Here is a 16,995-nt window from a genome sequence, read left to right on the forward strand (position 1 = left end):
CATCTCCTCTTACTAAATGAGAAGATGGCTGGCAGTACAGCAGCGACATGGGAAAGGAAGGCTGCTTAAGAGAGAGGGAGAAACCCTGAAGTGAGTCACCTTTCAAGAATTTACCATCCTCTGGTGTCTGGGTGCTTGGTCATGGTGTTAAATCAATTCCTGCAATGAGACTGGCTCTAAGGACCTGGCATTTGTTATGTCTACTGTTATGTCTACTATTCCTGGATGATGTTGACACTAGACACCCATCTCTCTTAAGAGCCAGTTGTTGGTACCAAGCAACACTGCAGCTATACCTCAAACAGACATCAGCAGCCACATTAATCGACTTTAGCGGAACCTGGAGAAAAATCAGATCAGAATCACAGAGAGTTTTAATTGGGTCTTTGCACCAGCTTTTGATAAGTTAGAGAAAATAAATTGTACAGCTCCCCAAATTTCCCACTTACCCTCCCCAGGAGCCTAAAATCTAGCCTGCTGCCAAAATTACTCCCTGCCCCTTAGGGCTGGGGAAAGCCTGCCTTCCCCACATTCCCTCACCCAGGCCCAAGCCAGGGGGCCGCGGGGAGACTGGTCCATGCTGCTCCCTCCGGCCTGATTCTTCATGCTGCCATTTTGAATGAACACGGGTTTCCTCTGCAAGGGATGCCTGGTCTAGTCAGGCTTGGAACCCAGTAGACTCACATCCTGCCGGGAAGCCTGCCACGTCCCCATTCAAGACTCTTGCAAGCCAGAATTCAACAGCAAATCCCGGGAGCCCGTCTTATTTAGCAGAACCCTGACTCGGTTTTGCATCACAGCACGGAACAGCTTCCTTAGGTGCACTTGGAGTTAATGGACCTGTTTAACCCTTAAACCCGAGTTCTCGTCTCTTCCCTAAAGTTCAAGCGCCTGCTTTGCAGACCACACTCTTCTCAGACCTCACGAGTGATGTCACCCACGATCGGCGCCCCGACAGACAAGAGAACCCGGGCCGCCAAGGCTAACTGAAGCGGATAATCATCTCGGAATGTCTGAGTGCCTTTTACGGATCAGTGCACCCCCCGCCCAGCGCCATCGGTTAACCTGCCCGACACCCTTCCCCACAAGAACCGCCCCGGGTGTGGCTGGAAGTCAAGTGGGAGAGGAGCAGCCGCGCTTGTCCTTCGGGGAGGGCAGATCCCTACCGGTGGACGCGGGGACAGAGCCGGGCCACGGGCAGCGGCCGCAGCGGGCAGCCAGGTCCCCGCGAGCCCACCCGCGGCAGGTGCGTGACCTCCGGGGGGTGCCAGGCCCGCTCCCGCGCCCCAGCGAGCCCTGCACCCTGGGAGCGGCCCCCGGGGCGGCGGGGACGAGAGGCGCACAGGCACATCATTCGCGGGGCAGCAACTTCATACCGAGACGAGGAAAACAGGAAAAGCCGGCTGGGGAGTGTGTATGCGGGAGGCGGGGGCGGGGGGTGGGGGGTATGAGAGTTAAAGGAGATGGGGCCAGGATGGGGCTGGGCGTGCAGAGCGGGGACACCTTCCGACCTGGCTGCAGCGCTCGCGCCCAGGGTGGGGCGTCCCTGTCCTGCGCCCCCGAAGCCCACAAACCCAAGTCACCCCGGGCCCGGCGATGGCGGCTGGGAGCGAACCTGCGGGAGCCGCGGTGCAGATGCCCCGCGCTCTGGGTCGCGCCTGCCGAGGCTCACCTGCGGGCGGCGGCTCAGGCTCGGCTCTGCGGCGCTGATGCTGCGGCGCCGAGGGCGCGGGTGCTGCTGCGGGTGTTGCTGCTGCTGCTGCGGGTACTGATGCTGTGGCCGCGGCTACTGCGGCGACATCCGGGGCTGCAGCTGCAGTGGCCGAGCGGCCGTCGGCGCTTCCCCCTCCTCAGACTCCGGGCGCACTGGCCCGCCGCCCCCGCTCACAGTTTGCTCCGCTCACGTGATGCGGGTCCACCCCGCCTCCCCGTCCCCTCCCCCACACCCCCACCCGGGGCTGGAGCCTTGCAGCACTGGCCTGTCTGGGCTGCCGGGGCTGCAGCACCGCGCTGGGCTGGGGAGGGGAGGGTGCCTGGCAGCAGGAGGAGCTGCCGCCAGGGCGGATCTCCCGGCAGAAGGTGGCTCTTTGCTCCATTGTTATTTCTAAGTCACCACCCGGGTGGCATCTGTCTCCAGAGGAAAACCCGGACTTTAAGGAGCCAGGCCCCGCTTCCTCCCGGCTTCAGTACCTAAGCGAGATTTCCCCTCGGAGGAACGTGTCCTGTACGTTACTGACCTGCATATCCAAGCCAGTTCCTTGGTTTTAAAGATGCCATCCTGTGCCATGTGGATAGGCCAGACCCTAAGCGGGGTCCTTGGGCAATGAGGCCCAAAGAAGTTAAGTAACTCTCCCCAGGTCACACCGCTAGTAGCAAAGCCAAGATTCCATCCCTGGTTTAATAACACAAACAGGTGACCAAGGGTGTGTGTGTGTGTGTGTGTGTGTGTGAATACTGGCATCAAGGTATTTGGTCCAGACATAACCATCTACCTGTTACCAAAGCACAGACTCTGTCTTTTATGAAATAGCAAATAAGACTATCCTGTAAAGAGAAAGCCCACAGGAAAACAAAGGCAATACCACTCAGACACATGAAAAGATATTCACGCTCACTTCCCTTCAAATCAGATATACAAGGTCGCATTTTCCACCTGTCAGGTTAGCAAAAATCAAAAAGTTTTATAACCTCCACAGAGGACAATTTGGTAATATCTCCCAAATAACAGATATAAATATATATATATATATATATATATATATATATATATGTAGTCTTTGGAGGATTCCACGTCTGGAATTTATCCTACAGTTTGAAACAGGTGTGAAATGATATGAGTACACTGTTATCTGTTGCTATATTAGTTGTGCTAGCAAAGATTAGAAACAAACATCCATCAATTGGGGGCTATTCAAATAGCAAAATATAATGGAATGCTATTCAGATATTTTAAAATGAGAAAGATCTCTATGTACTGATCTGAGAGATTTCCAACCCATACTAAGTAGGGGAGGGAAGCCATGTGCAAGTCATTGTGTGTTATCAGTTGTGGGAAGAAAAAAATATATGCCTGTACTCTTACTTGCATAGAATATCTTCGGAAGAATACATCAGAAACTGTAATAGTGGATGCCACCAGGGAAAACTGGGTGACTGGATGGAGGGAAGGAAGGAGACTTTATTGCATGTTTTTTAATGTTATGCTTTTGCTTGTGGTCTGCCACATGAGCAAATGGATAGTAGGAGGGGGCTGAGGGAATCAGTGCAGATGCTGAGAACAGAGCAGTGGCACACACAATCTTGGAGCACAAAGGGGTCTTATTGTGCATTTAGTCCAATCAAGAAAACTGTAGCCCAATATCAATATTATATACTAGAGTCCCGGTGCACAAATCGCCTGGCCAGCGATTGGGGCCGATCGGGGCGTCTCCCCCAGTCCTGACCAGGGCAATAGGGGCTCGGCAGCCAGGGAGGGACCACAGGAAGGCCCCAGGGTATGTCCGGTCCTCTCGCCCAGTCCCAATCAGCCGGACCCCAGCAGCAAACTAACCTACCAGTTGGAGCGTCTGCCCCCTGGTGGCCAGTGTGTGTCATAGCAACTGGTCGAGCAGTCAACGGAATGGTCAACCTATCGGTCGGACACAGCATATTACACTTTTATTATGTAGGATTTCATAATAATGCTCTACTTTGAGATAGCTTGGGAAACCTATATTTTGTCCAGTTTTCTACTTGTCACAATAGGATAGCAAATCCCACAGTAGTTTCTCCTTCATGGGCAGATGTGTAAGTCTAGGAACTATAATCTTAATGCCCCTAAGGAGCCAAGTGTCTTGATTTAGACTCAACTAGACCCACAATTGTAAGAACTACAAATGCATACTTTACTTATAGAATGTCTTCAACATACTAATTTAATAAGAAACATGATCAAACACCTATACTAGGAATTACACTATTGCTGCAAAGATGAAAAGGGCATATCATAGCCTCTCCTCTCAAGAAGTCAGAGGCAAGCAAGAAAAGTAAGTATAGAAGTAATGTATTTGTATATTCTATGTTGCCATTAAGATAACGTAAGAATTATGCAGAGATAAATACATTGATCTAGCATATTAGGAAATGTAGACAAGTTTTAAAAAATGATCATAAATAAAGGTTACCCAAACCTAGACCAATTAAAAATATTATTGATGACAATTTTGCCTTGTCTTCTAACCAGTATTATTGTCTAAAGAACCCTATGCAATGATTTTGAGGAGCTTGAAGGACATATGTAATTGAGGAATATCTTTAGCACATTGCTTATAGAGGTATTTTCCTTTTAGTGCTTCTTTGAGTGTATAATTGTAACAGGAAGAAAAAGATCTGTCATTGGAAAAATCTCATGGGAATGAATGACAGGCAATGTATGAATGAGACACTCATCTATGAGTAAAAAGGCCTGTGTAATTGGCTTGTCTTGTATATAATTTTATGAGAACCAAAGAAAGGGGTTAACAGAAAAGCCATTAAAAGATGAGAAAGAAGAGTATTAGTCAAGATTAGTCAACCACCTGCCTTAATTCCATGACAACCATGTTTAGGAGGCTAGTCTTCTGAATTGGTTACCATAGAAACAAACCTTTAGAATGCCCTCAAATCAATCTACAGAATTACTGCCCATATTGAGTATAAACAACACGGAGAGATTATAAATATCAAAATCTATTTTTAAATTATTTTTAGAATTCAAATGATCCATCAAGCCCTTTGGAGATTGCTAATTTATACAACCACAAATTTTAATTTGGCAAAAAGCGTAAAATCCTATTCATTATATTTAGGTGATGGGCTTCTAAATTCAATTATTCAAATGTGTCATTTCAGTGGTTCCCATTTCATTTCAAATAACAGTTAATCAGTCTTCTGAACCTAATTTTTTAAAAAATTATTATGTATGCATCACCCTCACTGCTCTGCCTTTAGGAGCCATTGGTGGCTCCAGTCAACTGTACAGATCATTTAAAGGGGAATTGCTGATTGTTCATCTTGTGACTCTCAAAGAACAGACCAGGGGATTCTATGATGACCTTTGGGAATTTCCACCTATGTTTTTTTTCCTAGTTTACCTGTATGGAAATGGTCCACCTTATGCTATGTACAGTGTGTGTTTTTTTATGTAGCTTTATTGATTTCAGAGAGGAAGGGAGAGAGAGATAGAAACATCAATAATAAGAAAGATTCATTGATTGGCTGCCTCCTACACATCTCATACTGGGGATGGAGCCCAGAACTTGGGCATGTGCCCTGACCGAGAATTGAATCATGACCCCCTGGTTCATAGGTTGACACTCAACCATTGAGCTATGCCAGCCACGCCTGAGGATCGTTTTAATAGATGAAACCTTATCTAGAATTGACAAAGTTGAGCCTATTATATCTGCAATTTTAATACCACTGCTCACTTGAGATAATATATGACTTTAAACAGAAGTTACTATTCGTTATTCTCCAATTCTTTTTTTTAAATAATATGATCCTTTTTTAAAGAATAGTTTATTGAATTTTAGAGAGAGCGGAAGGGAGAGGGAGACATAGATCAGCTGCCTTCTGCACGTCACCTACCAGGGATCAAGCCAGAAACCTCCTGGTGCAACAGTAGACATCCAACCAACTGAGCCACACTGGCCCAGGCTATTTTTCAATTCTTGAAAGAAGGAAACAAAAGTCTGTCTAAATTGCTCTAGGAATTAAATAAAGATGGACTTTCTATAAGTGACCAAACAATGATTCCATCTATTGATAGAAAGTATGAAATTTCTGACTCCAGAGAAAGCCTAGAGCTATTATGCTGTGGGGATTTGGTAATTAAAAGGGGATTCCATTGCAAGAGCCTTTTAGGTTCTTCCCTCTTTTTCCACAAGTAAAGTGCTGTCTCTTATTTTAAAGCAAATCCCCTGTATTAGTACTACTCTTCATGGTTATTCTACCCAAGTATAATTACCCATTTAATTAAACTTAGCTAGAAATTTAAGAACCACTTTTTAAAAATCTAGACCGTCTCCAACAGAATACCAGCGGGTGTGAGCACAATAGAAAGATGTGGCTGAATGTCATAATGTTCCCAGTTTCTAACCAGAGGTTAAAAAAAAAACAAAAAAAAAAACTAGACTTAGAGTTATATTAACATAAAATGCAGCCCACCAGTGACTGCAACAAATGGATGAGAAAATGCTGTAAGAAATTGGAATTAAGCCCCAGTGGGCCCCCCGGCCCTTTCTTCATTCTTTAATGAAAACTGTCCCTCACTACCTCACTTTACATTGTGTGTGGGATTGTTTTTCCTGCAACTATTTACTAAAGAGGACATTATCCTGAGCTGCCGCAGTGTGGGATTTTACCAGTAAGTTCATGACGTGACTTGTAAATGCCCAGAAATTCCCAAGTGGGATATACGTCAGCTGTTACTAGAGACCAAGGGACAGCATTTGCTTTACTCCAGATTTTTTTTTTTTTTTTTTTTTTAGGAAACATCTCATGCCATTTGTCTTAAGGTCATAAAATAAAACTGACGTTCGTCTAGCGCACAGGCCCTCGGGTGGGCTCTGAAGACCATTGGCTGCCCTGTCCTCACTGAGTCATGGCGTCCCAGAGGCTTCCCTAGCAGCCCAGGGACACAAAGAGCCCGCAAACACAGGGGCCCACAGACAGAGGGCTCGGGGCCTCCAGGAACCTCCAGGTGCTCCTTCCCAGCTCCTCAGCCATCACCTACGGACTGTGTCAAAGCCAGCCACGTAGTCCCTTGGATAAACCTCAGGCTGAAGCGGTGAAAAAGATTACTGTTGGTTTTACCTAGAGAACCACTAGAAAATTCAACCTAAATTATAACTTCACGCTAAATTGAAAGACAAAATTTCAGAGGGGAAATCATGTACTAGATAGAGCATTTCAATAACTGACTTCATTAGAAAACTTTACCTGTGTGCAGTATATGGTTTCTACGCGGCATATAGTACACTATGTATACACACACAAATATGCACATGCATACACGTATATGCATCTCTATATTTTAAAGATAACAGGTCTATTTTTTCCAAAATCTCTTGACTGTATATTCTTCTAAAGAAGTGGGTGATAGGTAATCCTGAAAATAAACAAAACACAGAAGAATAATTTGTGGGAAGTCAAAGCTCTCTTCTCTCATCTAGTAGGGTTATTAATACAATGACACTTCACTTTTTAAAGAAAAAGGTGGGAAAATGTATTTTTTTCCATAACATTGCACCAAGTTCTCTTTTCTCTTTTTGTAGTTTCTAAACAACTCTGAGAAATCACCCATGCACTCAATGCCGTGAGGAGAGAGCATGCTGAAATCCAAGTAGCAGAGCAGAGGTGAGCAATATCCTGTATCATGAATACGATGAGAAATACAGATTCATTTCCACAAAGAAAGTTTCAAATAGCTTGTCTCCCATCTCATCCAGAAATCATTTCCTTGTTATTTTTACAGCACCCCAGCACTTCATTTAATTACATACGGTAATTTATAGCACTAATTTACTCAGGCATTAATCATAACACACAATGACACACAATAAAATTCCAAACCAAAGCAACAGTGATAGCCCTACCGGTTTGGTTCAGTGGCTAGAGCGTCAGTCTGTGGACCAAAAGGCGCCAGGTTTGATTCCAGTCAAGGGCATGTACCTTGGTTGCAGGCTCCACCCTGGCCCGGGCCCTGGTCAGGGCATGTGCAGGAGACAACCAATCAATGTGTTTCTCTCTGTCTTTTCCGCTCTCTTCCACTCTCTCTAAAAGATCAATGGAAAAATTAATCTTTTAATTTTAATTAAGATTAAAATTAGCCTAGCTGGCATGGCAAGTTGGATAAAGCATCAGCCTGCAGACTGAAGGGTCCCAGGTTTGATTCCGGTCAGAGGCACATGCCCGGTGTGGGCTCGGTCCCCAATGGGGGGCATGCAGGAGGCAGCCAATCAATGATTCTCTCTCATCATTGATGTTTCTATCTCTCGCTCCCTCTCTCTTCCTCTCTGAAATCAATAAAAAAAATATTTTTTAAAAAATATTAAGCCGAAACCGGTTTGGCTCAGTGGATGGAGCGTTGGCCTGCGGACTGAAAGGTCCCAGGTTCGATTCCGGTCAAGGGCATGTACCTGGGTTGCGGGCACATCCCCGGTAGGAGATGTGCAGGAGGCAGCTGATCGATGTTTCTCTCCCATCGATGTTTCTAACTCTCTATCTCTCTCCCTTCCTCTCTGTAAAAAAATCAATAAAATATATATATTTTTAAAAAAAAGATTAAAATTAATCCTCGGGTGAGGATTAACAACAACAAAAACAACAACCCACAAAACAACAGTGATAACTACCACCATTAAACAAAAAAAATCCCACATACACTTTCTCCAGTATCCAACGTTCAATATTAACTATTGCTTTCAATGCTCAAGGTTTAATGCCTATTTATTTCAAAACAATCGAACCAAACCACAGCTTTCCTTACAACTATATCTAAACAGAGTAATCAGACACATTCCAAGTGTCTTTATACCTCTCCCCAAACTACCTGTCCATCTTCCTCGCCTGGTTTTTATATAAAACCTAGGAAGAACAGTTAAGAAAGTCAATAAAACTGCTGAAGAAATTGGTGAAGAATTTTTCAGAAAACCAATTCTTTTCCAAGTAATCTTTATTTTTGAAAAGAATACCATAACACAGTCCTACACATTTAAATAGGACACAGCTAGCAGGATTAATGAGTTCAGTGGTAGACAAGTGAAGTCACAGTTGGTGTCTGATTATTCCCACAAATGGAAAGGTGCAAACAGATAACTAAACCAAAAAAGGCAGTTAACTTAAAGACAACCCTAACCTAGTGACTTTTCATTTCATACTTGTGTCCAAACGTTTAGATGGGAATTGATACAAAGTCACACGAGATGAAGGAATATGCTGCCTGAATAGTCAGAATCCTTTTTACTTATCTTGCTCTGCCGTGGACAGTGTCAGTAGCTACTCACTTCCTTCCCCCTCATCATGCCGCATAAGGCTTTCTGTGCTGTGACTTCGAACTCCTCCAGGTTGAGGAAAAGGGCAGTGAACTTAAAAACGTTTTCTAGCTATAGCTGATTTCGCCAGAGAAAGGTGTTAATGAGGAAGACATCAATACAGAATCAGTGAAAGTAGTCTATATCTGATGTAACAGTTGTTCATAATTGTTTAAAGAAAAAAAACAAAAAATCTAGAGCTCCACAGGAATGAAAGGACTAAGATACACATGGGGAACCTCACACCACACAGGGTCTTTGAGGCAATTCATGGCTGACCCCAAGATTTTTCAAAGAAACCAGAGCCATTTCTGGATCATGGAGAGAATTCTATGGCACCAGAAATAGCCAGTAAAGTATCTTCACAAGGATAAGGACCCACACTGAAGAGAAAATTAGACCCAGTAAATGCAAAGAAAATTTTTCTTTTCAATATACAGGGCAGTAAAAAGATAATGAACTTGAGGACTGAAGTCTGCTTCAGTAAGCTAGCAGTTGACCATAGTCACAACAATCTCGTTGAATGACAATTTCCTCACCTATAAAATCGGTAAAATCCACCAGCTTTCTTCATGGACTTCAGATCCATGAGAGTTAAGGTCAGTGATATGTTTGAGAACACTTGGTAAATGATAAGACTTTTTTTATTGATTTTTTTTTTTTAGAGAGATAGGAAGGGAGAGAGTGAGAAACATCAATGGGCTACCTCCTGCATGCCCCCTACTAGGGATTGAGCCCACAACTCAAGCATGTGCCCTGATGGGGAATCAAACCAGTGACCTCTTGGTGTATAGGATGACACCCAACAAACTGAGCCACACAGGCCAGGACTAATATTCTTAGTAAATGGGGATTTGGACACTTTTTAAAGTATTGAGGATAAAAGCCAATTGAAGAGAACATAATAAAATTATCAAACTTTTGACCCAGGATAGACCTTATTCAATAGCAGCTACTGTGGGTCTGCCTTATTTTCTGATGGGGCAGAAATGGGAAAATTTTGATTCGTTAACAAAGCATGACATAATGTTATTGTAGTATAATACACTAGTTATAGACTATTACTTTAAAAACCAGAAAGGATAATTGGTTAGCCTTAAAAAGTATACACAGACTAAATACAACTTTCTACCTCATCTACAATATTTTGACACATTTTATTAGGAAGCAACAAACATAAATAATTTGTTCTACTTATCATGATAAGTCAGTAGCAATCAGGAACCAAGCCTTATACCATAGCTTAAGTTCTGGGCAGAATATTCAATGTATACACACTTAGAAGTCATTAACTTGTCCATCACTTCAGCATTGCACGTCTCCTCAGTATAGCAGTAACTGTTAACAAGTAAAATTCAACAACCATCTTCCCGTTGCTTCAAGCAGAGACTCAAAGGCAGATAACACTTCCATTATAACATGAAAATAGTAAGCTTTGGGTTATTGCAAAAGGTTTGCAAATGTCAGTATCTAACTTAGTGAAAATGGAGTCAAGCAGAAACAGAGGGTGAGGATTTGTGCTATGCTTGCTCTTCTGTTGGGCAAGGTCCCCATTGTAATATTTTAAAGTTACAAAGTTGTAAATTATAAGACTTCATAGGTGAAAGTAGAAAATGGTCCAGAATTCTCCTTATTCAAAGATAAAAACATTTTTTCTTCCCAGTAATTCACCAAAAAGAAATGGGTACTTAGAAACCCTAAGGGGTTCTTTAAATAACATTCGGAAAAAAATATATAAAAAATTTAAAAAAACAAAGCAAGAATGGAATAAAACAATGTTAAAAAATAAGACTTTCTTTAAAGACGGTTGCCCGCTCTTTAAAGATGGCTGCTATATTAAAGGGGCAGGTGTATCTCTATAACTCGTCATGTTTATATGTAAATTCTCTGGCAGATATAAATCCATCCTTGTCTTCATCTTCTTTATCAAAAATATCCTCCACCAAAACATCATGATGACTTTCATTCACCACTGCACCGTGCTTTTCAAACTCCTTCTTCAAATACACTTTAACCTACAAAATAATGGTCTCGTTAATACTTCTTACTTATAAGATAACCTGCATTGAGTCAAACAGTATCACAGACTGGACTGGTAGCTCATCTAATGATATACAACAACTGCTTTATGGCAACTATTTCTCAGGATAGCTATGTTTCTTATACAATAACTCCAAAATGGGAATTGTCTTGGCAAAATGGATCTTTCAAAAACTTAGGTCAAGACAAAATAGACAACCTTATTTACATTGGGGAGAGGGAGAAAAAAGCAAAAGAATAAATGTTTTAAAAGTCTCAATATCTCTTTCCAAAACAATGATTTCCTATGAAAAAGCCCATTTTCAAAGCATAGGCATTTTAAGAAGTTTTATAAATAACATTTTACCCAAATTAAAAATAAATTTTCTTTAAAATATATTTATAAAAAAGTGAGCTGAAAGAAGGGAAGAAAGAGAGAGTAGGAGGAGGGAATGGTCACCTCATCTTTAGAGAGTTTCCAGTCGTCATTAAGATCCATTTCTTGGAATGATTCATGGGATCTTGGTCCATTTCGTATCTCCAGGAGGTCGATGTTAAATATCAGTGTGCTCTCTGGGGGTATTTTACCTAAATGGGGGGGGGGGTTCAGTTGTATTTAAAAGATTCCAAATTTTGATGATAGAAAACTTACGGTACTGGACAAAATATTCTTTTAATTGAATTAAATGAAGAGCCCTCCTAAGATTATCACATATTAATTTCCATTATAATCATATTTGACTCAAACAAATAGAATAAAGAAGAAATAATCCAAATTAATAGATCAAAAGCAGTCTGATTTTGGTTTTGCAATTAGAAATTGTTTTACGTACACACACATACACACACACATTCATGCCTACTGGCCTGGAGCAGTGGTCGGCAAACTGTGGCTCGCGAGCCACATGCGGCTCTTTGGCCCCTTGAGTGTGGCTCTTCCACAAAATACCAACTTCTGCGCATGGGCCACGAAGTTTCAATCGCATTGTATGTGCATGCCTGCACATGGTATTTTGTGGAAGAGAAACATTCTCTCTATCCCTCTCCCTTCCTCTTTCTCTCTAAAATAAAAATTTAAAAGAACAATTAGCAATTTCAGAAAGTTAGGACATTGCACATATATGGAAGAAATTTCAGGAGAGGGGATAAATTAAAACACATTGCTGACAAGGGAGATGAAAAGCTTTCAAAGTGAGAAGAGCATTGTTAAAGTCCCAGGGACCTTAAAAAAAAATTTTTTTTCTGGGAAGTAGAGACAATTTGTTCAACTGTTTCCTAATAACTATATTTAACATACAGGTCTAGGTAAACACTACAAATACTTCTTAGTCTCCCCATCCCACATATTTCCACGAAAGGGCATTTGTAAGTGCTGAAGGAACGAAACTCACGCTGCGTGCTGAAGCCTTACCTTTCAGATCTAGACAGAGAAGGGGCATGCACTAGGTCGTCGGGAAAACCGGAAGGCCGCATGCAAACGAGGTGCTACAGGACTACAGAACTAGCGTTAGTACATATTCACAAAGTTAGTTTCATGGAGCTCGTCAGAAGGAAATGACTCCTATTTAGATCTCTACTTATACTTCACTTATTGAAAATGAGTTAAATGCAGGGTGGCGAAAGAGTAATGGACTAATGCTATGTGTATAAATATTAAAGATGAGAAGATAAAGATACAGGAAGGTGAAAGAATACATTTGAACATCAGAGAAACATTTTCTAGATACTTGATTTTCTTCTAAGAGGACGATTAAAACAAGGAATTAATTTGTTAGTACATTCCATTCTATGCATAAGATTTATACAGCAAGTTCAAGTTCCATTTTAGAATATACAATGCTTCACATATGACCCCTACGTTCTTCCCAGGAAACTGGGACTAAGGTTCCCACTTTGTAAATGGTTTAGACCTAAGGATATTGCGAAGTCTATATTCCTATTACCTCACAGTGGTTCTTCATTTTATTCTAATGACTACTTAATTTTTTTCCCCTTCATTATGTAAGTAATATGTGCCCATTGCAGAGGATTTGGAAGAGGTAGAACCAGAAATACAAATAATTCCCAGCCCCATTGTTAACATTCTTTTTATTTCTTTGTGATTCACATTGTATGTGTATAAAATTTTTTCTAATACTTACTATCATAGTATAACATTCTATAGCTTCATTTTCTACTTTCATATATAATGAAATCATACACATTTTGGATATTTTTTTTAAGCTTTGATGTGCCATTTTTAAGTAACTGGGCCATATTTTATTTCACTAAACCCTTCTCATTATACACTTAAGTTGGTTCCAATTTTTCTTGCCATTAGAAACAACACAGGAATGGACATCGCTGTTCACAAATCTTTCTTCTGATTCCTGTTTATTCCCTTAGGTTAGATTGCAATAAAGGAATTATCCGCTACGTGCACATCCTATGCTTGAAACACCTGGCCTCCTGTGCGCAGCCTTTAGAAAGCCACACAGGTTCCCACTCAACCACAGCTGTGGGTGTCTGCCCTGGGCCAGCGAGCACACTTGCTTCTGTTCTACTAAACTCATTTCATGTCACTCCATTAGTTTTCTAAGTCAAATCATTAAAAATGTATAAGTTTTGTTGTGGGAAACTTCAGTTGAGTATCACAAACTGCCCACATCTAGTATTGCATGTAATGCCTTAAAAACCTATCTTTTAAAGGTCCAACTCATCAACCCACGTATGTTGAGTGATCTATCCTTTTGCATTGTTAAAATAAATTGGCGAGTTTCAGTTGGGGAGGATGAAAAAGTTCTGGAGACAGACAGCGGTGATATTTGCACCACAACGTGAATGTACTTAATGCCACTGAATGGCATTAAAATGGCGAAATGGTAAATATTATGTTATGAATTCTGTACCACACACACATACACAAAAGAAGCCATCAGATTGTGAACAATGTGAATAATGGAGTTGAAGGTTCCAGAACCTTTTTTCATTGTTAGCTCAGTTGACCATTAGATATTATGGCTTTAATTGGCCATTTCAAATAATAATCAAGACATAATTATATTTCCCAAAGAAATACAGATTTTCTGTTTACTGCTAGAGGGAAAAAAATATATAGTATTTACACTAACTTCTGTCTCCTAATTTAGAAAGAACTCTATGCTATAGAAAAACGTAGAATTGTTATTACCTTTTCCTTCTTTCCCATAGCCCAGGGCAGGAGGAATGATGAGCTTTCTCTTCTCTCCCACACACATTCCCGTCAAGCCCTGGTCCCAACCTTTGAGAGCCTCCAGGATGCCCAGGGTAAACCAAATGGGCTGACCATTGTTATGTTTGTGGCTACAATAGGAAGAAAACGCATTAGAACATTTTAGTAACTTTGTTATTGCTGTAGTACATTTTCCCCACCCATAGTGATTAAATTTGGAAATAAATGAAAACAGACACACACACACACACACATGTCAACTTTATGATAAAATTCAATTCACTGTCCAAATTTCTTTTTTTTTTTTACCCAAATTTCTTGATGCAAATTTCACACTGTTGACTTAGCTAGAGAAGTACAGATGGCATAATAATAAAAACAAACAATTATTATTTTAAAAATTTGTTACTGTTTTATTTGTTTTGTTTTGTGTGTGGGTTTTTTTTTTTTTTTTTGAGAGAAAGAGAGAGAGAGACAGCAAAATTTGTTGTTCCGCTTATTTATGAATTCATTGGTTGCTTGTTGTATGTGCCCTGACCAGGGATCTAACCCTCAGCCTCGGTGTATCAGGAAGATGCTCTAACCAACTGAGCTACCTGGACAGGGCTTAAAAATATCAACAATTATTTTAGCACTTACCACATACCAGGCATTACCCCAAAACTCTTCTTCTTTTAATTCTAACAATGATCATACGGGGTAAGGACCATTTTCCCCTGTGGTACAGATGAGGAAACTGCGGTTAAGTGTGCCAGTATCTGACTTAACTACAAAGTTCAAGGTCTTAACCACAAAGTGATGCTGTCCCAGGTGCAGAAGAATAATTAAAAGCGGGTGGGTTTGGGGAGGAGGAGAAGGGCTAGGGAGAATTTATGGGTCCATACCCACACAGATACTGAGGGGCAGGAGCATAGCATCTGCTCACCTGCCTACAAACTTTCCTTATGTACAGCCTGCTGACGGCCCTGATAGCTGGAAAAGGCTGCTCTTCCACCTCCCCCCCCCCACCTTTATCCCGGCTCAGACCCTGGCCCACCTCTCTCCGCAGGGGTCTACTGTGGGGTGTGCAGCGAAGCCTGGAGGAATGGCCCCCCAAGGATGGAGGAAGAAGAGAATGGTCAAGATATCCTGGCTGATGAGCTAAAGGAAGGCCAGCCCAAGAAAACCAAGCTGTGGAGCTCCTGGAGGGATTGAGGGCTGAGAAGTGTCTGAGTCCCTGTTAGCTCCCTTTTGGCACAATGAGGAAAGTGTTCTTCTAGGCAAGTGTATCTTGTAGGTGAGAAGGGAAGTCACCCTACTAGGTTTCAGGGGTACCACGATCATTAAGTCTAGATAAAGGCTATTACTTCCTCTTTTCCTCCATTTCTCCCATGATCAAGGGAACTTTTGTTCCAATTGTAGAAAATCTGGGAAGGGTAGAGAAAAAAAAGAAAAACGAATCTACTACCCAGCGGACTGCAGTTTAGGCACACTTCTTGTCATGGCAAAGGGATTTCAGCCTCTATTTATTTACCACATAGGCTATGGTTCTAGAAATGGCAAACATGCATTATAAACGGGTCCATTTATGGTACTTCTTCATCATTTTCAGGACAGCCAGTTCCTGACCATTGACATGGAGGCTGCACGACCACAGGGCCCTCAGCAGTTACCAGACGTTAGTAGCAAACCGCTGAAAAGTGGCCCATGACTATCACCGTAGTCCACCTAGGTTTTTGGTTCTGAGACATGGAAGATTCTAGGTCTAATTTTTGTAATCATAAAAGTTATTTTATAATAATAAGTGGTCCTTCTTTATCTTGACCACATGTTTCCAACAAGACCTGCAAAGATCTCCTTACATAAAATTGGCTTTAAACAATTTCCTTTCCCCAAAGGAGGAAATGAGACATTTCAGTTTTTAAAAAATATGGTAAAACTTGGTACACGCTAGCTTTCCTGCCCAGGGGCTGGGGTAGGTGGGCGGGTTCTCAATGGTTTTACCTGGGGGGTCGAATGACTTACGTGGAGTGAAATAAAGAGCCATCCTTTTCTAAGTAGCCTTCGTAGTGGACCAACATCAAGTCGCCCCCCTTGGTCTTGCGATGGCAGATGAAAGGCTTCTGGAGCACTTCGACCTTCACTTCTGGCTCGGGGATCAGCGCCCCACTCAGGGAAGTGACCAACAGCGCCAGGACCGAGTTCCACAAGAGAAGCCTCATGTCGTGGAGCAGAAGTTCCTACAAACACAGAGGGAGGACCCCGGACCTCATAGAGTTAAGGATGTAGCTGATGGCTCAAGGGCGACGGCCTCGGGCAAGTTCATGACCCTCGCTTCCCAGCAGACGTGGCACGTCTACTACCCGCAACTTTCCCACGCACTGCGACCTCGCCTCTAAAGGGTTAAACCCAAACCCCGATCCGAGTGGCTCTGACTACGTGGTCGTCGGAGAATGTCGGCCTCCCATTGGCTGGCAGTGCTGTCCTTCAGATGCCTCTCAGCCAATGACGTTGCAAGAGGGTAATTTACAGCCCTCTGGCGCGGGAGTCGCCTGGAGGCCATCCACCTGGAGTGGTCCTAGAGCCCGGCGGATGGAGGCGTACCCCGACTTGGAATTTTGGAAGAGAGGCGGGGCGCGGAGATAAACCCGGAAACTCCCCTGGCAGATGTGTACGTGTCAAGTACCCAGACGGAGGGAGGTGGGAAGATTCCTGGGGCCTTGTGAAAACTGTACAAGTTTCCGGAAATACTCA

The 16,995-nt window shown here is 42.5% G+C and overlaps 2 protein-coding genes across 2 annotated transcripts in view; both read right to left on the reverse strand.

Moving 5' to 3' along the window:
- The window catches only part of SCRN1 (secernin 1), a 42,866-nt gene extending 41,069 nt beyond the window's left edge, over positions 1-1,797 (reverse strand). Inside the window, exon 1 of the mRNA XM_059712665.1 lies at positions 1,673-1,797. The gene's annotated coding sequence lies outside the window, so the exon portion shown is untranslated. The remainder of the gene's footprint in view (positions 1-1,672) is intronic.
- A 6,880-nt stretch (positions 1,798-8,677) lies between these two features.
- Positions 8,678-16,647, reverse strand: FKBP14 (FKBP prolyl isomerase 14). The gene is made up of 4 exons (XM_059712666.1): positions 16,267-16,647; positions 14,242-14,393; positions 11,533-11,660; positions 8,678-11,068 (listed from the first exon to the last, which is right to left on the reverse strand). The coding sequence occupies exons 1-4, from the start codon at positions 16,461-16,463 to the stop codon at positions 10,910-10,912; spliced, it is 636 nt and encodes a 211-aa protein (XP_059568649.1). The 5' UTR covers positions 16,464-16,647; the 3' UTR covers positions 8,678-10,909.
- Positions 16,648-16,995: the final 348 nt, after the last annotated feature.

This window comes from Myotis daubentonii, chromosome 10, assembly GCF_963259705.1.
Source record: "Myotis daubentonii chromosome 10, mMyoDau2.1, whole genome shotgun sequence".
Taxonomy (NCBI): Eukaryota; Metazoa; Chordata; class Mammalia; order Chiroptera; family Vespertilionidae; genus Myotis; species Myotis daubentonii.

Coding starts and splice junctions, on each gene's coding strand:
- FKBP14 (XM_059712666.1), bottom strand. CDS start 16,463: ATGAGGCTTCTCTTGTGGAACTCGGTCCTGGCGCTGTTGGTCACTTCC. Junction 14,394..16,266: donor GGCTCTTTATTTCACTCCAC/GTAAGTCATTCG, acceptor TTCCTATTGTAG/CCACAAACATAACAATGGTC. Junction 11,661..14,241: donor CTATGGGAAAGAAGGAAAAG/GTAATAACAATT, acceptor CCCCCCATTTAG/GTAAAATACCCCCAGAGAGC.